The following is a 24,093-nucleotide window of genomic DNA, read 5'->3' on the forward strand; positions in this document are numbered from 1 at the left end:
TTCCTGGCCAGACATCAGGCGAGGGCGGCGGCTGTTCCCTAAGTGCTCGTAACCTGCAAGATCTTCCACTTACCTCAGAGTCCACAAAATGCCTCTGGTAGTAATAAAATCCTCTCCGGCAGAGGTTGCAGTGGCCCAGGGCCTTCTTCAAGAAATGCCGCCTGTAAACCTGGTGCCAGGTGTCTTTAATCTGGGACCAAAGGGAGAGAGGAACATCTGGTTATCGTTGGCCCAAATCCGGACGGCCCCGGAGCACGTGCCGGCCGGCAGATGTTGCGCGGCGCTCAGAAGAAAGCGCAGCCTTTGCAAGCAGCTGAGAGGCTGGGCTGTCAGCCGAAGGGGCCCTGCTGGCTCACATGGACACCACCTCCCAAGAAGGGGAGGAGGAAAAGCACCAGGTCTGTTTTGGGTTGTCGTTTTCACTGAAACCTGTCCAGCAGCCGCCTATTCCCTAGGGGGAAAGTGCTCCTGCAAACGGAGAGCACGGAAGAAACGTGCTCTCCTGAATCACGGCTGAAGCAGCATCTAGCACAGTGGTCAGCAACCTGTGGCCTGTGGGCCCACGGATGGGGGTCGTTTAAATGGCCTCCAAACTGCCCCCAAACAGAGCCACCCGCTTGGCGAGTCCCTGCGCGCTGCGCTAAAGCGGCACAATGCGGAGCGCGGACTCGCTTCCACAGCGCCGGAAATCGCGTCTACACAGACACCGAAAATCATGTCTGCGCAGATGTGATCCGGTCCCCGGAGTGATCTCCGCAGGAGTGAACTGGCCCAGGTGAGGTAAACCTTGCCGCCCCCTGATCTAGCAGGATTCAGCTCCCCCCCCAAACACAGTCTTCCGCTAATTGCATCCTCACAACCAGTCTGGGAATTTAGGAAAGGGTTACAGCTCAGGGATGCAGCAGTTACTTGGCAGGCAGAAGGACTCAGGCCAGTCCCTGGCAGCCTCTCCAGACAGGGCTAGGACAGACGCCTGTCCGAAATACTGGAGGGTCACTGACAGTCAGCCCAGACAACACTGAGCTGGGTGGACCAAGTGGTCAGACTTCTCTTACCAAAATGTGGAAGTAAGTGGGAAATCTTGGGTAGAGAATTTGAATCCCCCCTGGCCAAAACCAACATGCTATGAACTGCACTCCCTAAGAGTAGCCCAAGAAAACACACAGCCAGCTTTTGATGCCAACGTCTCACTCAGAGAGAGGGAGGGAGGAAGGGAAGGAAGGAAGACATGGCATTTCTGCTAAGCCTTTCCCCTTATTACGACCATCAAACACACCTCCACACATACTTTGACCTCCCCAAGAATGTCTTGTAGCTTAACTTCCCGAAAAGCAACCAGCCATTTTGGCAGAACAGCAAACATTCACAACGGGCCTTGCTGGGACTGTTCGCAGCCGATGATGGTTTCCATATTCAGAGCCCAGCCTTTCCCTGTTATTGGAACTGAGAGGAGCTGGCAGAGCTTCTTACCAGGCATGGGTCCACGGCCACCCCCCGGGCCTCCAGGTTCTTCCGGACAGTTGTGACCTCGTCGTTTGCAAGGTAAGCCGGATGCTCTTCGTTGCATTTTATCATCTTCTCAAGCTCGTTTTTCGTTTCATTGCGGATGGTCTTAAAACAAAAGAAATGCCATTGCTTTTTTTTTTCAAAGTCTCACTCTTGCCCTAAGCGGGGGGGGGGGGGGAATGAAAGCAAGATTCTGGGACACCTTGCATGTTTAAGTCTCCCAAAAGATAACACCTAGCCAAGGCACAAAAGCTGAGCAAAGTTATAAGCACAAAAGCAAGGACAGAATGTTTCCAGCTTCTCTCCTGACTCACCCCCCCAACCCAATAAGCTGGTCCAAAACGGGGGCCTCCAAAGTTTTCTGGAAACATGGAAGCCTTAACTTTAGTCAGTCTCGGGGGGGGGGCTGTCACCAGGAGCCCTTCCCTAGAGAGGGTATAGAAATACTGTAAGGAAATAATAAAATAATGAAATAGGTTGATTGTATAATGGGGGGGGGTGATCTTAGGACCTCTTCGTCTAAGCACCCTCCCCCAATTTGGTTACTATGATACTTCAATGGCACCAGGACTCCACATGCAGGGAATACATATTTCTCTCTTAAGGGAAATTAGCACAGATAGCCACCGGCTGCCCTTGTGCAACTGTAACGCGAGACAAGGTGTGGCCTTGGGGTCACTCGGGTTTTCCGGAAAAGCACCTTGATCTGGGCACACCTCTGCAGACCCAGGAATTGCACAGCAAGTGTGCTCTCCTCCCATGTTTTGATCAGACTTCTTCATTTCAGCAAACATTATTACAGACATATATATATATATATATTGCAGCTGGGCCAGAGAATCCCAGGGCAATACCTGGGCAGCTTTTTGTTGTTAGCCGCCCTGAGCCCGGCTTCGGCTGGGGAGGGCGGGATATAAATAAAATTATTTTTTATTATTATTATTATTATTATTATTATTATTATTATTATTATTATTACCTGTTCTTTGGTGCGCCCCACCCAGTAGAGCCACCTTTTCTTCCAGTCTGGGCCCACCATGTCTTCAATGACTGATTCAGCTGGACAAGAACACAAAGAGCACAACATTGAGTACACAACACCACACTGTGATTTCCTCTCCCTCCCTCTCATGGTCTGGACTGCCTGCAAAGGGGGGAGCAGCTGCAGGAGGAGGAGGACAGGTCAGGACGGATGAGACAACAGCGCCCTGACCAAGGGGCGACCAGGAGGATTTAATGGTAGCGTCTGGTGGCAAAAGCTCAGCTCCCGAGAAAGGCAGACAAGGAGAGGGGGGCACTCACTGTCTTTCAGGCGACTGTGCAGGGTCTCCTCCATGAACTGAATCGCTGCGTCCCACTGCTGCTTGTCCGAGATGGAGCGGTCCTCCAGGGCGTTGTGCTGGATCACTCTCTGCCAAAGCACAAGGGCAGCCGTCAGGTCCCCAAACGGGCTCTGCTTCGTCTCCCCCTTAAAGCCGCCCAACTTCCAGATGCGCAGCAAAAGCGCCAGATAATTCAGAAGCTTGTTCCTCAAGAATTCTCAAAGCAAAGCTGCTGGAAGAGCCGACATGCTCCAGGCCAGCTCAAGTGAGCTCACTGCAAGTGGCAGCAGAGCAGGGAAAAGGGAGTCCCTGTGATCTGATTTCAGTTATGATGGACTGCGAAATGGATTCAGCCTTCTTCAGGTGTTTCGTTTGACCCCATGAGGGCAAAACACATGCAAGAGGGAGAACACCTCTATGCTCACAGCTTCCGCATGAAGATCAGGAGTTGAGGGGTGGCCTGCGCGCCCCCAGCCCCAGTTACACATTTGTTACCTTAATCAGACTGAATACCCCCCAAAAGACATTCTGACGTTTGGCTGAGCATCACTGTAGCATTTTGGGTATACAGTCATGCCTCGTGTTGCGTTCCGCTCTCGTTACAGACTTTCAGCTTACGAACGCAGAAGCGCTTGATAGTGCCATGCACATGCACAGAAGAGGCGCTCTAGTTGCGGACTTTTCAGGGTGCGAATGGCACCCCAAAATGGATTAAGTCCGCAACTAGAGGTACCACTGTAGAGATGTGAAGGCCAAGAAATGACAACAACAATAAAGGAAAGAACATTTTCTCCTCTTTCCACTTTTTCTGGGTAGTCATCCAATTTCTGTTTTTCACCCTGGCCTTCACATGTCTATGCAGGTAATGATATAGATCCAATTAATCAAGTCAATGAACAAATTTCTAAGCAGTGATGCCAACGCCACCACTGGAAGCCCCACCAACCAAAGAAAGGCTCTGGCGATTCCTTCGTCCGCACATAAAGAAACAACATGTTAAAACCAGAAAAGCACACACAAAGCCTTGTCGAAAGAGAGGGATTCGTTTCTTCTAAGCCACGGAAATATATTAAGGGAAAGGATTAAGGCCCCACCAGGCTGTCTTCTGCTCTCTCGTTCCACTTGTGGCGCTTGATGCTCTCATCCTTCACGGCTTGCTTCAGTTTGTCAAAGATGTCGTCGTGCTCTTTGCCCTTCTCTTCCGTCATGAAGCGAGCAAACTCCTCCTGGAGGGTCTCCCAGGCAACCTGCAGATGGGGAAACAGAGTCCGGCCTTGAGAAGCGGCTCAACGCTGGAGGCACCAGACTGGGCTCAGACAAGCGCTGAGGCCAGCAGAGGGAAGCAGATCTAACACAAGATGTGGAAACCGACTCACATCAAGCACATCAACTCACATGCCCTGTGCATTAACAGGGGGGCGGCGGCGGGGGGGGGGGACACGGGACGACCGCCTGTGCCCTGACACTGAAGATGCCCAACATGGAATGATAACCGACAGAGCCACTTCCGTGAGGGAAGTGAAAGGTTGAACTGGAGAGGGTGGGTGGGGCGCAGAGGAGACACCAGACAGCATATGAGAAGGGGCTGTTTCCAGAGCTGTGCAGAGAGGGTTGCTATGCAGGAAGAAAGGTGAGGTGGGAAGAGATGCCAGAGGCATGTGGGAAGAAGGGAGGGGGCAGCCTGTGGGGCTGGCTGAGGAGTAGAGGCACTCTGAAGGACCACAACTGGTGATGGCACAGAACTGAGGCGTGGGTGGCAAGGACACCAGAAGAGCCCTGCTAAATCAGACGAGCATCCTTCCCTTGCAATGGCCAAGCCAATGCCCACAGTGGGAATCCCGCAAGCAGGACATGGGGGTGTCAAGAAGAAACCTTCAGCCACACGGGGCTCATTGAGACTGCAGGGCTCCAGGAAAGCGGCCTGGGCATCCACACACTTTCTCTCAAAAAGGGAGAATGGACTTCCCAAGGGACTTGAGCAGACCAGGTGCGGAGCTCTGCAAAGAGGCGTGCACCTCTGGATCTGCTCCAAGGACATGCCTAGCCTTCACCCACTTGCCACTGTGGGCAATCCTTTGCATAACCCTAAAATGAATCTATGACAGGCTTCCTCAACCTCGGCCCTGCAGATGTTTTTGGCCTACAACTCCCATGATCTCTAGCTAGCAGGACCAGTGGTCAGGGATGATGGGAGCTGTAGTCTCAAAACATCAGGAGGTCCGAGGTTGAGGAACCCTGATCGATGAGAATTGGGGGGGGGGGGGAGAGAGGCAAAGAGCAGGCTTGTTCCGTGTGCCATTTCGTCTGTCCCTTTGCAGGGACAGAGAAGGAGATTCAGCTGAGATTCACCCCTCCGCTAGCGCAGGTCAACCCCAAACGGTCTCACCTCCACGGCCTTGTTGGGCAGCTGTTTGTCTGTCCACTGCTTCAGCTTGATGTCCACTGTGGTGTTGAAGGTGCCAGAGTTTGTGGTTTGTGCTGCCGGGAGGTAGATGTTTTCTATCACGTGCGTCGAGACCCTGTCCCACAAGGTCTTCTGAAGGATCTCTTCCCTAAAGGGGGGGAGGGACAACCAGAGGTCATTTTGCATCCCCCCACAGGTGGCCCAGAGAGAGACCCAGTGGCAAAAAGAGGTTTGTTCCCCAGGAGAGACTCCCTCCTCCCTAAGCCCCACAAGAGAGACCAGCAGGTAGTGGGAGAGGCTGTGACGTTTCAGTTTTAAGCAGTGGTGGACTCGCTCAGTGCTGAGGTCCATGCTTTGGCTTTTCTGTGTTCATTTGGTTCTAGAACAGTGGCACCTCTGGTTGCAAACGGGATCCGTTCCAGAGGCCCATTCACAACATGAAAAGAGCGCAACCCGCAGTGGCGCGTCTGCGCATGCGAGGGTTGTGATTTGCCGCTTCTGTGCATGCACATGATGTCATTTTGCGCTTCTGCGCATGCACGAGCAGCGAAACATGGAAGTAACCCTTTCCGGTACTTCCAGGTTCCTGTGGGATGCAACCTGAAAGAACGTAACATGAAGCAAACGTAACATGAGGTATGACTGTATATGTGTGGCTGAGTGTTTTTTAAATTGCTCTGCAAGTGGGAATTCGGTTCCAGGGGGTCTGAGTATGGGCATTTTTGTCTATACGCACAACCAGTAGACAAAAATGTGCTGGTACATCTAGAAAAAGAGGTGTTGGTACTGCGTACCAACCAGAAAAAAGCACTGCACACAACCCTTGGAACTGAACCCTCACATGAATTGAATTGAATTGATTAATTTCAGTCACAGACCAGTTCCAGTTCACATACAATATCAGGGAAGTCATAAAACACGATAAGGATACATTTGAATTCCAATTGGGTATAATAGGAGCAATACAGATATAGTGGCAGTTAAAAATATATGTTAAATCTTAATCACTAAAATATAACCTAAAATTGTCATTTAAGGCCTTAGTCATTACGGTAGCACAGCTTGTTCCCTAAGTTTTATGGCAGTCGCACAGAATTTGGCCACCCTTAGCTTGATCTCTGGATCCTTGTTCTCTACCAGGGATTTTAGACTCTGAAGTTCAGACGCATTTGGAGATTTTTGTATAGCAGGGATGATAAGTACCGAATGTATATCCCTGTAGAAACAACGGCATAACAAGACATGAAAGACAGTTTCTACCTCCATCAAGCCGCAGGGGCAGACCCGTTCCGCGTATGGTTTACCCTCGAATCTGCCCTGCAATAAGGCAGATGGAAGCACGTTGAATCTATCGAGGGTAAACGACCGTCTGTATTTAGGTATTTGTAATTTTGACACGGGACGCGGGTGGCGCTGTGGGCTAAAGCCTCAGCGCCTAGGGCTTGCCGATCGAAAGGTCGGCGGTTTGAATCCCCGCGGCGGGGTGCGCTCCCGCTGCTCGGTCCCAGCGCCTGCCCACCTAGCAGTTCGAAAGCACCCCCGGGGGCAAGTAGATAAATAGGTACCGCTTACCAGCGGGAAGGTAAACGGCATTCCGTGTGCGGCTCTGGCTCGCCAGAGCAGCGTTGTCACGCTGGCCACGTGACCCGGAAGTGTCTGCGGACAGCGCTGGCCCCCGGCCAATAGATGTGAGATGGGCGCACAAACCCCAGAGTCTGTCAAGACTGGCCCGTTCGGGCAGGGGTACCTTTACCTTTACCTTTAATTTTGACAGATATATTGCTGAGGTAAACCCTCTCCCATTATCTTTTATTGCTGGGTGTTTATTCATCTCACACACGTGACATTGAAAAATAAAAAAATTCCTTCCAGTAGCACCTTAAAGACCAACTAAAGACTTAGTTGGTCTTTAAGGTGCTACTGGAAGGAATTATTTTTTTTTTTACTATGGCAGACCAACACGGCTACCTATCTGTAACGTGACATTGCAGTTCCACATCCCAAATTCGTTGGCGGATTATTGCTCTAACTTTCTCATAACCTACAGCACCCTCACATGAGATGCCACCGTACTATACTGCATGGAGCAAATGGATGAGAGCGTAGCCTGCTGAAAACCAGCTTGACTACAGCTTGCTTCTCAAGGCAAGCAGCAGCAGCAGCAGCGGCAGCAGATCCCTGCACTCCTCTCCTGTGATTGTGAGGATCATCCAGCAGGATCACTGGAAACCCTTTTTGCTCCTTCAGTTGCTTCTTAGTAAGGCCAGCTAAACTCCAGCCTTTGCTTGATTGCTATGGAGAGCGTCTCCCTTTTGTGGTAAGCTCAAAATTGCCAAGTGAGCCCAGATGGGTTCAGACTTGCTCTGCTCTTTAACAGTAGAGCAGGCAGCCAGGTTTTCAAACCTTGTAAGAGTTATTTATGAGAACTTAAAAGGAACTGAAGAATTTAAAGAAAAAGCAACCCCCCCAAAAAAAAACCCCTCTAAAAGCATGGATTACTATTGTGTTTGGCCAAATGATGGTTTACGTCAAGTTCTGGCCCAAAGCAAATCAATCCGTTCAGCGAACGCTGTTCCCGGAACGCGACACGTTTCAGTTCATCCATCAAAGTCTCCTGGCCTGACCTGGCAGGAGAGGATCTAAAAGGCTCTGTGCAAAACGCTCCACAAGGAACTGCCTGCCTGGGAGAAAAGAGTCTCCAGGGAGAAAACACTGTGTTGCTAAAACGGGATCCAAGAGGGTCAACTTCCTGAAATTGCCGGAGGGGCTGCACATGCACACATAGCCCTGCAGCCATTCCCAGGTCCTGGCCTGATCTTTGCCCTAAAGGTCGGCGAAGGGAGCCAAACTGGGCAAAAGATGCACACAGACACAGCTTCCCATGCCTTTCATAAAGTCCAACTTTTCAGGGCGCAGACTCTCTCTCTTTCCTTTTTTTCTTTTCTTTTGGTTTTCATTTAAGTAAAGAGCAGAGTATTTATGGCCTTCTGCAAAGAGTTGCTCTTGCCTAAATTTAGAAGACTCTCCCCTCTCTGCTGGCTTCTATAACTCATGGACGGAGAACAGTCAACAGCAGACGCTAGGATTTCTCTTAAGAGAGCAGCAAACTTGCCAGTCCTCCCCCAGCATGGCCAGGGGTTGCCAAAGTCAGACACGCAGAACCAATAAACGTTTTATAGGGAGAAAGGAGTGGATGGATCCCAGATGGGCTTTTCTGAGATATATGGCATCATCACAGGATCACGGAGAACACAGGGCAGCCTATTATAATCTTCGCAGAACCTGCTCTATAAACCGAAAAGCCAGCGCAGAACGAAGAAGCAAAGTAAAAATCTCCAACTAATTACTGTACCAGTGTTTTGGTGTCACCTGGCTCAAGCTTATGACTTCATCGAGGATTTCGTTCTTTGCTTTTTCAAACAGTTCATTCTAGACAGAAAAACAAGAAGCGTTTGTAGTCATTGAGACGCTTGCGATAAGTCAGACGGATGAACGTACATGGACATGCTGTGCGGATTCAGAGCCCTGGGGCTATCAAGCTCAAGGATGGGCAAACGACAGGCCGCTCCTTCAATGAAATTAACTGGGGGCCCTTGAGTGGCCCCCTTCAAACACAGAGACCCCTCAAGCAGCAGTTCTGATGTTCATTGAGCTGCCCAAGACGCCCCGATTCCCCTCCCAGGTCCAGTCCTCCCCCCTCCCTCCTGCCCCCCCAGCCCATGTGCGCCCAGGACAAAAGCACAAAAAGCTACGCAGGGATACTGATCAACAGGTCTCCCTGAGGAAGCTACTCCGTAACTGCAGCAGCAGTGCCAGCAGGACGGGGCTCCCAGCCCAGGTAAAACACAGGCCGACCCTCTCCCATCAAAGCTCTCCCAAAAAGAGGATGGAGATCAAGGCCCCCTCTGTCTGTCTGTCAGCCAGGAAATGGACTTACCCGGTCAAGTTCTCGCAAGCGGGGGTAGTTATTCTTCCACTCAGTCTCCAGATTAAAGCGGGTTGCTATGGGGAGAAATTAAGGGGAAGGGAGGTCAAATCCGTGGCTAGTTTATCTGCAGCCAGAGATTCACCCTCTAAAGTGAGGGGGCAGCAGCCGACTCCTGCCCCTGGGGACCCGACTGAATGAGCTGCGTCAATTGTGGAAATTGGGGGGGTGGCTTTCTGTGCCTGGAGCCACGCATACGGAAGGTGCCTCCACACCATTTTCATGCCTCCCCCTCAAGCGAGCCTGGGGGGGGGGGCTGCCAGGGAAAGAAGGGGGCTGGAAAGTCAGTTTCCACCCATCCTCTTCTCATGTGGGGCTCTAGGCAATGCATTTCCTTCCTGGATCCAGAAACAACACCCATGCCAAAAAATGCACAGCATATTAAAGAACCAGATTGGGAAACATGTCCATTCCAACCCCCCTGCACACGTTTTGCCATCGTACAGAGAGGCAAGCGCATTCTGACACGTGGATCCTGTCTGTCAACGGTGTGTCACTCGCAAACTGCTGCACAGCTTAAAACGTTTGCAGCGCACAGATTTCTATTGATTGCATACAATTTGTACACAAACTTCAAAGCAGTTTACAAAATTGGTAAAACAATAAAATTGTCAGTAAGGAAAAATGACCACCGTTCAAAACTTTCAAAAAGCTAAAACAACAACAGACTAACCTTCCAGCTTTTTTGGATAAGTCCCGAAAGCTGTTTCCAGCAAGAATCCTGGGGAGGGCCCAGCAATACTCCCCATATCCAGGGGAACCAGACACCAGGACAAGAGAGGGACTCCTCAGTCCAAGGCTTCCTGCAGATCTGCCAGCGCAACCATTACCTTTGAAAGCGTCCGCCTGCTGCTCCACAGACTCTCGCACCATTTTCCAAAAACAGTCCGACACGGCCAGGCTGAGGTTCCGCGTGGTCACCTGGTGGGCCTTCAGCATGCAGTTCCTGCCAAGGACACGGCAGAGACACAAACGCTGGGGCGGATTTGCAAGCGAGAGAACACCTTCCCCAACAAAAAAATTAAAGAAGCAAATACAGGGGGAAGGGGGGAAAACTGGTAGTGGTGCTGGGGCGGGGGGAATCGCGTTGTAGTCCACACCTCAAAATACACCAGAGTAGACAGTCCTATTTCACAAATGTTTAAGGTTTTATTGCTAATTATTATTATTCTGTCGGGAGCCGCCCAGAGTGGCTGGGGAAACCCATCCAGATGGATGGGGTATAAATAATAAAATTATTATTATTATTATTACTCTTAGTAGTAATAGTAGTAGTTGTGATTCCTGCATTGAGGCAGTTTGACTAGGTCAGGAGTCAGCAAACTTTTTCAGCAGGCCACTGACCCTCAGACCTTGTGGGGGGGGGACTATATTTTTTTTTTGGGGGGGGACTGAACAATTCCCATGCCCCACAAATAACCCAGAGATGCATTTTAAATAAAAGGACACATTCTACTCATGTAAAAACACGCTGATTCCCAGACCGTCCACAGGCTGGATTGAGAAGGCGGTTGGGCCGGATCCGGCCCCCGGGCCTTAGGTTGCCTACTCATGGACTAGGTAACCTGGGTGTCCAACTCTGCAATTCCATGGTTTTCCTCTGGAGCCAAGAGACTGTATAATTTCATTTAGGAAGGAGGACCTTGTGAGACATCAGAAACAGGGATCCACAAATGGGTGGCTCCTGCTGTTTCCCCAACATGGAGAAAGGGCATATAGTCCCCCAGTTTCACTGTGCAAAGCTGGGGATGATGCCCACCCCATGTCCCCCCATTAGCTTCAAACTGGGGCTCATCGTACGGTCTAGAGCAGTGTTTCCCAAACGTTTTTGGGCAACGGCACACCTGTTTACTGAAAAAAAATCTCGCGGCACACCACCATTAAAGCCCCGCCCCGTGACGTCAGCGCGCAGCGTCACGCCGGGAGGGACGCACAAAAGTGAAAGTTTTTTCCCTCGGCAGCTCCTCTCAGCTGCGCTCAATCCGCCTCGGAGCGCAGGAGCGATGCCTCTCTCTGGCTCTCCCTCCACGCAGGCTGAGGGAGGGAGGGAGGGGCGCGTGTGACCCGTCTCTGCTGGGAGACCAAACCCAGCGAGGCAGAGTCGCGCGGAGGCGCCCAGGCAGCGCTGCCGGCTGCGAGGAGGAGCGCCAGGCAGCAGCAGGAGGCGCGGCCTCTCCTCGCCGCCGCCGCCCCGCCTCTCGCCGCCCGACTCGCCCACCTCCCTCCAGGTATCTCGCAGCACACCAGCCGATGTCTCACGGCACACTCGTGTGCCGCGGAACACCGGTTGGGAAACACTGGTCTAGAGAATGGAGGGCTGCTGACCGCAGGGCGTGAATCTGAGAAGCCTGCCCAGAACTAACGGAAGGACGGGCAGAGCGTAGAAGCACATTCTGTGCTCCTGTCCTGTGGCAGGATGCAACTTCTCAGCCAGAATGAAGCTCCAGCCCTAACGCACAAGGACTAAGGACTAGGGAGCAGACACAGAAGGACCTGGCCAGGGCTGGACCTTAAAGGAAGAGAGAGTCCATTCATCTGCAGTTGTATCCAGTGGTAGCTTTGCATTAATGGAAATCATTTGCGCTCATGCAAAGGCCCAGTGCCCTGATTCCTGCTGATCTTTCCTACCTACTGAAGTTCTCTGCACTTTATCCCACACTGTTACCAAGAGTCCCTGAACCCCAGGGGGCAGCTTTCCGAGACACGAAGTGTTTTCCATTAACACAAAGCCATTGCTTGGATACAACCGTATTAGGTTTTCCTATGAATTATCTTCAGGTCCAAATCCCTCCGGGAATGTTGCACACAACCTCTGCATTTCTCCAGATCAGAGGCTGGGAGTTTCTGGATTATTCCCGAGGCATTTCCACTGGGCTCTCGCACAGGATTAAGCCCACACATGACATTTCTGAGGACCGAAAGGCCCCCATTTTGGTGACGAAAGCTTCCACAAGCTCATCAGGGAAGTCATGTGGAGTCGGAGAGACTTTCAGAATGACCCGTTCAAAGCAACCCCTCAGGCGATCACACTTTGCTTCTTGACAAACCATGTCAGCCCATGTTTCACACCCCCCACCCCCTAAAGCCTGCACTGCCCACTGGCACTAAAACCAGCAAGAGGCACTTCAGAAACAAGAACAAATATTGGCATACTTGAGTAGTTTGGAGTTTTGGAAAAATTCCTCTTCGTACTCTTTAATAGATTCAATACTTTCGCAGCTATTTCCTAGAGGCAGCCGGGTTGGGGAGCCGGGGGAGAGGGAGGGAGAGAGAGAAAAAAGCACTCAGCACTGTCCAGGATACGCGCTGTGCCTCCACCCGCTAGCCCAAAGCAAAGCTAGGATTACCTTTTCCTGTGACGACTGCAAAATACCCAAGAGCCTTCATTGGGAAGAGCTTGCCTTCAATTATCTGCTGGATCTGTGAAAATGGGAAAGCAGCAAAGCTGATCTCGTAGGAGTTCTCAGCTTTCCTTTACTTAACAGTGAAAGAAGATACAAAATAGGAAACAGCGGTCGGGGGGGGGGGGCGTGTCTTTGCCTGACAAAAGCCATGAAAGCCAGTCCTGAATCAAGTTCTGGGGCTTTAAAAACCCTCTGCAACAGCCCAGTGCTGATGCATGCTTTAACTATCTGCAGAGTGCTTTAAAAATAAGGAGTAGACTCTTTTGTAAAAGGAGCAATTATAACACTCTTACACATACAAAAACCTGGGAACGTTTAAATATTGGGCTATCTCCCAGGTAGCAACTTTTCTCATAAGCTATAACTATTTTTATCAAAGAAAAAGAAACAGTTCCACATACACACTCCTGGGGGGTTGGGGGAGCCCATAAAAGTTTGCTGACTTCAGAAAGCAAGCTTTCCTGGTGCCGCAGTCAGAGAAAAGCCTGGACAAAACCCTTGGCCTTCTCAGTTGTGGCCCCAACCCTCTGGGACTGCCCCCCCCCCATGCTCAGCCCATTCAGAAGCAAGTGCAGTGGATTTTAAGCACCTCCCAGAGACTCACCTGTCTACAGGGGCCCCTTCTGGCTCCTGCATCACTGCGGTGATGTATTTTATGTCTGATGTAGAAGTAACTTTAAATTGTAATTTCATATTATTTTATGTAAACCACATAGGAATTCTAAGTATTAAGAATTATAACATGACTAGAGAGGAGAGGCCGACTAATCATTAAGAAGAACTTTCTGACATTAAGAGCTGCTCAACAGTGGAACGGACTCCCTCAGAAGGTGCTGGACTCTTTTCAACAGAGGCTGAATGGCCACCTCTCACGGGTTGTTTAGCTGTGATTCCTGCTTTGCAGACGTTTTGACTAGATGACCCTTGGAGTCCCTTTCTATAAATATTTTTGATCAATCAAATCAATCCGGAAACAAAAAGCAGAGTCACGCAGTGTCTGCAGAGCAAACCTGACACCTTTGAGAACAGAAGCCATTTAATGACTCCCAACAGCTCTGGGAATCAAGTTGTCAAAATAAGAAGTTCCTTTGGGATCTTCCAGCAGAAGTTTCTCTTCTTTCCCTCCCCGGAGGCCCCATCAGCATCTGCTGGACAAAATCATTCCTCCACACCCTCCTCTTCCTCACCCTGCTTGGACTGGCCACGTTTTTCTCGGCGAGGTCCACTTTTGTCAGAACAAAGATTGTCCTTTTGCCCTGAGGGTCCATTTGGCTGACCAAGTCGGTGACGATGCTGCGCTCGGCGTCCACAGACCCATCTGGAAACGAAGCAGATTGGCCATAACCTCGCAGAACATGCAAAGCGCTTTCAGCAACAAAGCAGGAGCTGAACAACTCATTTGAAGTCAAAATAAATAAATAAATTGTCCAGTAGCACCTTAGAGACTAACTAAGTTTGTTCTGGGAATAAGCTTTTGTGTGCATGCACACTTCTTCAGATACACTGAAACCGAAGACCCTTATACAGTGGTACCTCTGGATGCAAACGGGATCCGTTCTGGAGCCGTTTACATCCAGAAATGAATGCAACCCACGTCTGCGCGTGCCGCATTTTGCTACTTCTGTGCATGACGTCATTTTGAGCGTCTGCACATGCGCGAGCGGCGATACCTGGAAGTAATGTGTTACATTACTTCCAGGTTGCCATGGAGCGCAACCCGAAAACGCTCAATCTGAAGGAACTTTAACCCACGGTATGACTGTATATGAGGGACGTGGGTGGTGCTGTGGGTTAAACCACAGAGCCTAGGACTTGCCAATCAGAAGGTAGGCGGTTCGAATCCCCGTAACGGGGTGAGCTCCTGTTGTTTGGTCCCAGCTCCTGCCAATCTAGCAGTTCAAAAGCATGTCAAGTGCAAGTAGATAAATAGGTACCGCTCCGGCGGGAAGGTAAACGGCGTTTCCGTGCACTGCTCTGGTTCGCCAGAAGCGGCTTAGTCATGCTGGCCACATGACCCGGAAGCTGTACACCGGCTCCCTTGGCCAATAAAGCGAGATGAGCGCAGCAACCCCAGAGTCATCCGCAACTGGACCTAATGGTCAGGGGTCCCTTTACCCTTTACCTTTTATGACTGTAGATAGTGGGAGGGTGGGGTGGGGTTTTTCTCAGAACGGTAGTAGGAGATGGGTGATAGGCTCAATGGGTATGGTAAACCTGTAACAGTCTTTAACAGTCGTCAACAGGTTTACAAACTTCGTTGGTCTCCAAGGTGCTACTCGACAATTTTTAATTTTTTAAATATATTTCGACTGCGTCAGACAAACACGGCTACCACCTGAATCGAAACTCATTTGAAGGTAAGAGCTAAACCCAGAACATGCCCAGTGGCTCAACTTGGGGCCCCAGAAAGCACAACTGATTAACAGAGTCCCAAAGCCAGAAAAAAGAAGAAGCGGCCAGCTAATTCCATCCCTCTGCCCTGCCCTGCCCTCCACAACCCCAAAGAAGGAGCAGGCGTGGTCTGTGCTCACAAACAAGTCTCCCAAGAACCAGAGGGAATGACTTGTGACGTTGCAGGGATTTATTAGCCAAGACACAAGGACATTTCAGTTGCTCTCCCACCTCCTCCTTTACCTTGAATGCAAAGGATGATGGCGTTGGGATTCTGCATGTAGGCTTTGCTGATGCTGAAGATCGTCTCCTTTGTGTCTGGGGCCATCCCTGACGTCACCGTCTGGGGAAAGAGATCAGGAAGGGCAGGAAAAGAGCAACAGGTGGTGTCAAAGAACTGGGAGGAAGCAGATGGATCAGATATCCCTGGCAGGTGCATCCCAAGTTTTTTAAAAAAAGCTATCCTTGGAAGGAGGTTCAACAGCATCTCCCGGCAGCTGATTTCAAGAACTGCTCTCAAGTTCCTGAAGGCGGTAAGGCCATAAGAGCGGCCCTAACATTATGATATGTATGTGAGAGAGAAAGTGTTATCTATAAATATGAGCCAAGCATTTTCCCACCTCCCTGTGGTTATTAGGAGAAATTGGGGGCAACCAGGCAGCTGATGATAGTGGAAGAACACATCTATAGTTTATAATTTTTCAGTGTCCAGGGCAGCTGTCTCCCAGCTCCATCTGGCATGCAGGCTGAGACCCTCCCTGCCCGCAGACTGTCTCACTAGAGTGGTGCATGCTCTAGTTATCTTCTGCTTGGACTTCTGCAACTAGAAGGTGACCCAGAAACTGCAACTAATCCAAAATGCAGCAGCTAGACTGTGACTGGGAGCGGCCGCCAAGACCATATAACACTGGTCCTGAGAGACCCAGACTGGCTCCCAGGACGTTTCCAAGCACAATTCAAAGTGCTGGTGCTGACTTTTAATGCCCTAAACAGCCTCGGTCCTGTATACCTGGAGGAGCGTCTCCACCCCCATTGCTCAGTCTGGACACTGAGATCCAGCGCCGAGGGCCTTCTGGCGGTTCCCTCCCTGTGAGAAGTGAAGTTACAGGGAACCAGGCAGAGGGCCTTCTCAGTGGTGGCGCCCGTCCTGTAGAATGCCCTCCCATCAGATGTCAAGGAAAGAAACAACTATATGACTTTTAGAAGACGTTTGAAGGCAGCCCTGTTTAGGGAAGCTTTCAATATTTGATGACTCATTGTATTTTAATATTTTGCTGGAAGCTGCCCAGAGTGGCTGGGGAAACTCAGCCAGATGGGCGGGTTACAAATAAAATAAAATAAATAAATAAATAATAAACTTATTATTATCATTACTACTACAAATAGTTATTATTATTATTATTATTATTATTATTATTATTATTATTATTATTATTATTAAATCACAATTAGTAATAAGGCTGGGAAAGGAGTGTATGGATGATAAAACAAATCATATCAAAACTAAACACAAAAAAATGCAAAAAATTCCACCTCCCACCAACCTTCCTGTAAAGACATGCTCACTCTGCACCAAAATTCAGTTAACCACGTTGTCAGGTGGGCGATTCCAAAGTGAAGGTGCCACCACTGAGAAGCCCCTGCCTGAAGTCCCAGGTGGACCCAGGAGCCTGGGAAAAGTCCACTGCAGCCCATCTCAAAGGAACAGGGAGGATCAGAGGAGGAGAAGCATTGTCTACTCACGCTAATGACACCCGGCAAATCCACCAGCACCATCCTTTGCAGGCCAGGACCCTTAACGCTGAGGGAGATGGTCTGCAGAAGGAAACAAGGAAGAGCGTTTCCACGTCAGGGAGCCTCCTTTTAAGGAGAAATACTACGTAGAAAACAATGCTCAGCAACTGCTGGGTGGGGACCCAAGGGAGCTCTGGGACCAGCGTAAAGAAGTCAGCAGCCAGGCCTCACCTCCGTGCTGACGGTGCAGCCGTCACTCACGCTCTTCCTCATCCTGATCTCAATCTCATTCCTCAAGGCTGCCAGCTGTTTAAGCACAATCAGAGGTCACAACCAGAAACCAGGCACAGCGAGGAAATTTAAGGACTATTTGAATAAATGTTGTAATATAAAAAATTAGAAATTACTTGAAAGAAACAAATAGGCCTAGGATTAAGCTAAATTACAATTAAATAAATGGGATTTAGAATGTTAAGAAAAGTGAATAAGATGGACTATAATTGGAAATTGTTTTAGTTTAATGATGATATTGGAAAGCTGTTACTTTTAACTACAAGGAAACTCAGAAGGGAGGGACTTGAGGAAGTCAACCAAGATGTTTAAAAGGTTGGATTTGTGAAGAATTAAGTTTGATGTTATTGTTTATCTGTTTATTGTTCCTTCCCACCCCCCTTCTTTCTTTCTGTTTTTGTGTATCATTCTGCTTTGTGGTTTGGGTTATTGTGGAAAATCTATAGAAAATTTATAGATAAAAATCTATAAAAATTTATAGATAAAAATCTATAAAAATTTATAGATAAAAATCTATAAAAGAAAGAAAGAAAGAAACCAGGCACAGCCCCGTTTCAACAGGTGTCCAGTTCTATTTTCTTCATTTTAACAGGGAAAGGAATGTTCAAGAGACATGTCTGTCTCGCCCCCAATGAAAGTGATCAGGTGTACAATGCAAACAATTTCCACGGCTGCAAAAAGTTCTTTCTTCCAACTTACATCCTCCTCCTTGGTCAGATCAAACTCTCGAGAGCTGTCCTTGAACATGGCCACGTGGTGGGGGCCTTCACTGAGGGTGACCTAGTGGACCGAGGGGAGAAACAGCAGCAGGCAGCAATTAGAGCAAAAACCCTTGGAGCAAGTTTCACGAGAGCCACACAAGGAGGGTGACGGATGCCTTTTGTGCCTCCAACACTTGCTACATTCAGTGTTCTCACCTTAACGGGCGAACGAGTCATCATTTCCCCAGAGCCTCGAGGGAAGATCCGGGCTTGAGCGATCATCTCCAGCACACTGGTTTTTCCAGCGCTCTGATCTCCAACCACTACAACCTTGAAGGGAAACATTCGAATCACCAGCTTTTAACCGAAACTCATGCGCCAACCACCCTCGACCCGTGACAAAGCGCACTTTTTACCAGGCTACTCCAGATTATATATCAGGAATTGGCTTCCTTAGTTGTTCTGTACCTACGGGACCGCCTCTCCTGGTCTGCCCCACGGAGGACCTTAAGGTCCACAAATAACAAGATGAATTTTAACAGGGAGAAATGTAAAGTATTGCACTTGGGCAAAAAAAATGAGAGGCACAAATACAAGATGGGTGACACCTGGCTTGAGAGCAGTACATGTGAAAAGGATCTAGGAGTCTTGGTTGACCACAAACTTGACATGAGCCAACAGTGTGACGCGGCAGCTAAAAAAGCCAATGCAATTCTGGGCTGCATCAATAGGAGTATAGCATCTAGATCAAGGGAGGTAATAGTGCCACTGTATTCTGCTCTGGTCAGACCACACCTGGAGTACTGTGTCCAGTTCTGGGCACCACAATTCAAGAAGGACACTGACAAACTGGAACGTGTCCAGAGGAGGGCAACCAAAATGGTCAAAGGCCTGGAAACAATGCCTTATGAGGAACGGCTAAGGGAGCTGGGCATGTTTAGCCTGGAGAAGAGGAGGTTAAGGGGTGATATGATAGCCATGTTCAAATATATAAAAGGATGTCACATAGAGGAGGGAGAAAGGTTGTTTTCTGCTGCTTCAGAGAAGCGGACACGGAGCAATGGATCCAAACTACAAGAAAGAAGATTCCACCTAAACATTAGGAAGAACTTCCTGACAGTAAGAGCTGTTCGACAGTGGAATTTGCTGCCAAGGAGTGTGGTGGAGTCTCCTACTTTGGAGGTCTTTAAGCAGAGGCTTGACAACCATATGTCAGGAGTGCTCTGATGGTGTTTCCTGCTTGGCAGGGGGTTGGACTCGATGGCCCTTGTGGTCTCTTCCAACTCTATGATTCTATGATTCTATGATTCTATGAACAACACTTTGGAGGTCCCAAGCCTCAAGGAAGTGAGATTGGTCTCAACTAGGGCCAGGGCCTTTTCAGTACTGGCCCCAACTTGGGGGAACGCTCTGTCCCAAGAGACTAGGGCCCTGCAGGACTTGACATCTTTCCACAGGGCCTGCAAGACAGAGCTGTTCCGCATGGCCTTTGGTTTGGACTCGGTCTGACCCTTATGTTTCCCTCCCCTTATGGTCTTGTTTTATCAGCTACTTTAAAATGAGGCTGCATTTTAAATTGCATTTTAACCTGTATTTTAAGTTGGGGTTCGCCCCTCTCTTTCCCCCCTATTATGTTTTTACTGTGATTTTATTGGTGTTAGCCGCCCTGAGCCCAGCTCTGGCCGGGGAGGGTGGGGTATAAATAAAATTTATTATTATTGTTGTTGTTGTTGTAGTTGGGGGAAAGCTTTTCAGAAGATAAATTCAGAAGATCCCATTGTATTTATTTAAAGAAAACGTAGAAACTAGTTACTTTTTACTTAAGATGTCCCCAAATCAAGCAAAACGTTGCCTATCTACTGTTAAAAAGCAACACCACATGTGGTTGAACTGGAGGGCATTAAGCTATGCCAGTCTTTACTGCAAATGTGAAATGGCTGAACGCTGATCGCTCACTTACCCGAGGTAAATGATCGTGGGTATTATAGCTGGCATCGTAATCCGACAGAGTATCCAGGACTTCAGAATACATGTCAATCAAAGATTTCTAAGAAAGAACAAGAGAATGAAAGAAAGCTAATTTGAACTGTGCCCAAAGCATCAGAAAGACTTCTGGCAGCACCGAAAATCAAGTGTCTGCTTGCTCTCCTATCTCTGCAGCTTCATCTATGAGACCAATAATGGCAGAGAAGGCAGTGTCTTACACGGGAACCAGGATAGGATCACAGAATGCAAACTGGCCTTTCCCTTCAGAAGAAGCACCAATCACTCAAGGAAATGGCTTTACTTTTTTATTAACCAAAACTACTGCTGAAAGGGAGAAGCACAGATGAGCAAAGATGGAAGAGAAGGCCCAGAACTGGGGAAACTGGGGAAGTTTTGTGCAAGTTTTGCATTCGGGGGGGGGGGAGGGGATACCTTCAGCTTCCTCTGGTGGATGCCTTTGTCATCTTTCTGCAAGACAATCTTCCTGAGCTCTTTGTTCTCCTTCTCTAAACGCTCAAGCATCCGTTGATATTTCAACTGCAAAACAATAATGAAACTTTGAAAACTGAGGGGGTAGGGGGTCAGGGTAAGAGGGGAGCATGAAGGCAAAGAAAGGAGACTCAGTGCTAACAGGGCCCTGCTCTCTTGAACCAAATCTGCCCTAGCAGCATAGTTACATCGCCACCATCATAAATAAATGAATTGCCTTATGGACTCTGACCTAATGAAATGCAATAGAACACATTTGAATCAACTGATGAAATTCAACAGAAAGCGTTGCATCCTTGGCTGAAAAAAGAAGCACAGTCACTTAAGGAAGGATTCTGACTGAATTCAGCAGAAAATTAGGCAGTGATGTAAGAGGCTGATAGACCCAAATGAAAAAAAATATGAAAAGATTTGGGAAGGACTTTTCAACTTGAATAATGGAATTTGCACACTCGCACAACATCATTTGGAGTCTGCAACGCCTCCTCTCTCAGGTCGCATCCCCATGAATGACACAAATGGGTGGCTGTGATCGGCCACCCACAGAGTTGCGCCGTTCACCTTTTGTTTGTTTCGCTTTTAAATATTATAGCCCTCTCTCCCCCCCAGTCCTTCAATATGGGGCCTGGTTAACATCAAAGCTCTGAAAGTTAATGAATTTGCAGTGAGTCAGACCCAATTCCTTTGCCCCGTGTGAATTCTGACTGTAACACCAGCAAGGCCACCCTACCTGAGTGCGCAGGAGTTCTTCTTGCAGCTGATCTACCTTTTCTTTGTCAGAAACCTGCAAGAGTCACAAGCATAAATGTCTTGGGATTATTTTATGTTCAGGAGACAAAATAAAAGAACCTCCAATCAAGTTTTCTTTGTCAAAGCGACAGAGAAAGAGACTCAGGCGGGGGAGAGGGGAGAAGCATCTCTTTAATTCAAGTAACTTGAGATAATGGCTGGTGCACTCACTCACCCCTTTAAAAAGAAAAGTCAGCACTTCTTACTATCACCTTACAACCCCATAACGTTACTTGGCAAGGCAGCCTCATGTGCAGTCTTCGTTAAATCGTCATTCTAGATGCCCCCAAGAGCAAGGGTTATTTGCTGAAGCCCCTTGGAGCTTGGCGGGTCTCGTATGTGCGCTGATGCCCAGCGGTGGGGGGCATGTGCCAGGATAAGTAAAGACCCAGGAGTTTGGGAATGAGCCCTCGTTTAGCTGCCAGGCTTTGCTCCATGTACTACACAGCCCACTAACGCCCCAGGGTCAACTGGGTCTTGCAGTGAACTGTTCCAGTGTGGCAAAGCCTTCTGTTCTGCTCCACATATACAAAGAGCTGGTTTTTATATCAAAAAAGGAAGTCCTGTTTTTGCTCTGGCTCCATAAATGGCAGTCTAGGCCACAAACAACTTTGCTGTCCAGGAGAAGCCGGAGGACACTCAAGATGGGAAAGTGCCTGATTTGAAACATCCCAACTGCCACCCAGCACATGAGGACAGAGAAAGGACACTGATGTGAGTGGCTGTGGCTCCCACAAAGGGATGCTGGACATGGCTAGCGACACGCTTCCCTGCAGATGGGCTGGAGGCCCAGCCACTCATCTCAAAGAAGTCCAACACTTGCCAGCAGGCCTCTAGGGCTGGCCGCTCTCCCATGGGGCAGCCAGAAGCCCTCCTTTGAAACAGGAAGCAACTTATAAACACAATTTGAGCGAGCGTGTAAAAGGTCCGGTTTTAATGACCAAGAAGAAACAGCTTCCACTGGCAACTAATAGGCTTGCCTGAGAACACTCAAACAAACCCAGAATGGGTGAATTCCCTGCCTCAAGAACTGTGTTTGTTAGGTGCATGAGAAAACTAACTGCCTAGTGAAAACTTGCATGTTTAATTTGCTCTCATATAATCTCTCTCTCATGCACACATGCATGGGCACACCTCTGCGCATGAATGATCTTTTCTTTTGGGGGGAGCTCCTTTTCCCTTTGGAATCTGAACACAAAGTAGAGGTGGGCTCACACTGCCTTTTATTGTGACTCTGGAGCTTTCGCTTTGTGTGTGTGTTACATGAAGGGTCCTGACTTTTGTTTGACAACTTCTGAGAGAAGGAGCTGGAATCCTCCCATTCTAACTTATTTGCCAAACGCTGCAGGTGATAAAAGAAGCAGGCACACACGCCCCAGGGAGGCCGGTGATGCACGTTTTTAGATTCTCAGGATGGAGGCAGTTGATCGTCCTTTATGAAAGCAAGGAAAGAAGCAGCCACTGACACGCCCATCAGACGTGTCATCTATTATCTAAATCGCAAAGGCTGGGGAGGGAAGCGGAGGTGTCTGGGGGCCCCGGGAGCAAAGAGCAGGAATGGCACACAGCGCAGGGGCCAACTGCAAGATCCTGCTCGTTCCATCGCTGCTTGTGCAGGACACGTGTTTTGTGCCTTGTGGCTGCTGTCACATTTTCAGTAGCTCCTGCCAACACCATGGGCAGGCTGGCCACAATCCACGGCTCTGCAGGGCACTCTGGCACACGCAGACCTCTGCGCAACGGAGAACGTTTCTCCGTGCTGAAGCCAGAGCCAGCTTTGTACACACAGCGGGACATGCAAAGCTGTTCCCAACAGTCGAGCGAAAAGGGCAGCACTCTCTCCCTGCACAGAAGCCAAGGAAAAGCCAGAGCAGACGCCACTATATGGCAGCGTGGAACAAGCAGGCTTCTGAGGCATGATCCAAAAGCAAGCAAGCCTAGGCGCTCCTGGTTTCTGAAGACATTTCTGCTACTGGCAGTTCCCCATTGCTACAGCTGCTCCTCAACTTCACAGGATTTGGTCCCCACTCACAAATAGCATCCAAGAGGGCTCCAGTGAAAAGTCATAATACCTGTGTGTTGTGTCTATCATGGGCTCTGTTTCACGGGCCCATCGCTCAAATTTGCAGTCCATAGCATGAATGGCTCTCTCTGTCAACTCGCCCACAAGCAGAGGAGTTATGTCCCACATTGGTCATATAAACCAGCCAGCCCATCGCAGCCCCTACTGAAAAGCTGCCCTAAGCAATTTCCCTATTCAAAATTATGACCAAGAAGAGTGCGAGGAGGAGAGCTGTGCTGGATCGGACCAAAAAGGGTCTCTCTTACTTCCAGCAGGGGCCAGCCAGGTGCTTCCAGGGAGCTCATAAAGGCATCCACCCTCCCCTTTGTTTCCAGCGCTGGGGATTCAGAAAGCGAGAGATAGGCAGGGATCGTCTCCCTTTGGCAATGGGTGGCCCTCCCTCTGCCAGGGGTGCTGGGGCTGGGATTCCTGCACTGCACAAGCAGGGTGGATTTGATTTAAATCATGATTTAAATCACTAGTCAGTAAGACTTGATTTATATCATTTTTTTACAGACTCATTCTCGCTGGTATAATCTTAATATTTACAACCAGATGAAGGTTTCATTTCTGGAATAATAAATTTTCAGAGTAATTTCTACAATTATATCAAAAGGTACTGATTTGATTATACTATTAGAAATACATAGACAGATAATTATTAAATTACTGTGAGGTTTAATAAGTTAACTGTTTATATTTGGACAACTTTTCTGCTGTACGTTACTGGAAGGAGAAAATTAATCCTTTCAATAACAATTTAAACAATTTATTTAACCAAAACAATAACATTATAGCATATGTATCCATATTTGTTAACTGATATGGTTAAACAATTAAAAAAATACACAACTTAGACTGAGTTTTAGCACACACGAAAAACTTGAAACAAATCCTTATTTCCTGATGAATAGCCTTTGGACTATAATGTAACTTAAGTAGAAAACTATCTTTAGAAAGGTTTTTCCTCCAAAAGCATCTTATTTTAAAAATCTGATTAAAATAAAAAAATCTGATTTTTTAAAAAAT

General features: G+C 48.7%; 1 protein-coding gene across 5 annotated transcripts in view; it reads right to left on the minus strand.

The window, feature by feature from the left end:
• Nucleotides 1–24,093, minus strand: part of OPA1 (OPA1 mitochondrial dynamin like GTPase) — a 64,355-nt gene that overhangs the window by 23,895 nt on the left and 16,367 nt on the right. For all 5 annotated transcript variants that reach the window (XM_082223991.1, XM_082223989.1, XM_082223990.1 and 2 more), the window contains 20 exons: nucleotides 20,944–20,997; nucleotides 20,157–20,261; nucleotides 19,699–19,785; nucleotides 17,955–18,068; nucleotides 17,737–17,817; nucleotides 16,978–17,052; nucleotides 16,756–16,827; nucleotides 15,256–15,355; nucleotides 13,809–13,939; nucleotides 12,565–12,637; nucleotides 12,371–12,443; nucleotides 10,048–10,163; nucleotides 9,170–9,234; nucleotides 8,585–8,661; nucleotides 5,215–5,380; nucleotides 3,923–4,075; nucleotides 2,809–2,917; nucleotides 2,486–2,565; nucleotides 1,471–1,611; nucleotides 74–190 (listed from right to left, as the gene is read on the minus strand). In XM_082223991.1, the coding sequence (XP_082080117.1) occupies nucleotides 74–190; nucleotides 1,471–1,611; nucleotides 2,486–2,565; nucleotides 2,809–2,917; nucleotides 3,923–4,075; nucleotides 5,215–5,380; nucleotides 8,585–8,661; nucleotides 9,170–9,234; nucleotides 10,048–10,163; nucleotides 12,371–12,443; nucleotides 12,565–12,637; nucleotides 13,809–13,939; nucleotides 15,256–15,355; nucleotides 16,756–16,827; nucleotides 16,978–17,052; nucleotides 17,737–17,817; nucleotides 17,955–18,068; nucleotides 19,699–19,785; nucleotides 20,157–20,261; nucleotides 20,944–20,997 (1,989 nt within the window). The remainder of the gene's footprint in view (nucleotides 1–73; nucleotides 191–1,470; nucleotides 1,612–2,485; nucleotides 2,566–2,808; nucleotides 2,918–3,922; nucleotides 4,076–5,214; nucleotides 5,381–8,584; nucleotides 8,662–9,169; nucleotides 9,235–10,047; nucleotides 10,164–12,370; nucleotides 12,444–12,564; nucleotides 12,638–13,808; nucleotides 13,940–15,255; nucleotides 15,356–16,755; nucleotides 16,828–16,977; nucleotides 17,053–17,736; nucleotides 17,818–17,954; nucleotides 18,069–19,698; nucleotides 19,786–20,156; nucleotides 20,262–20,943; nucleotides 20,998–24,093) is intronic.

Source organism: Podarcis vaucheri (assembly GCF_965113315.1).
Source record: "Podarcis vaucheri genome assembly, chromosome: 5".
Lineage (NCBI taxonomy): Eukaryota > Metazoa > Chordata > Lepidosauria > Squamata > Lacertidae > Podarcis > Podarcis vaucheri.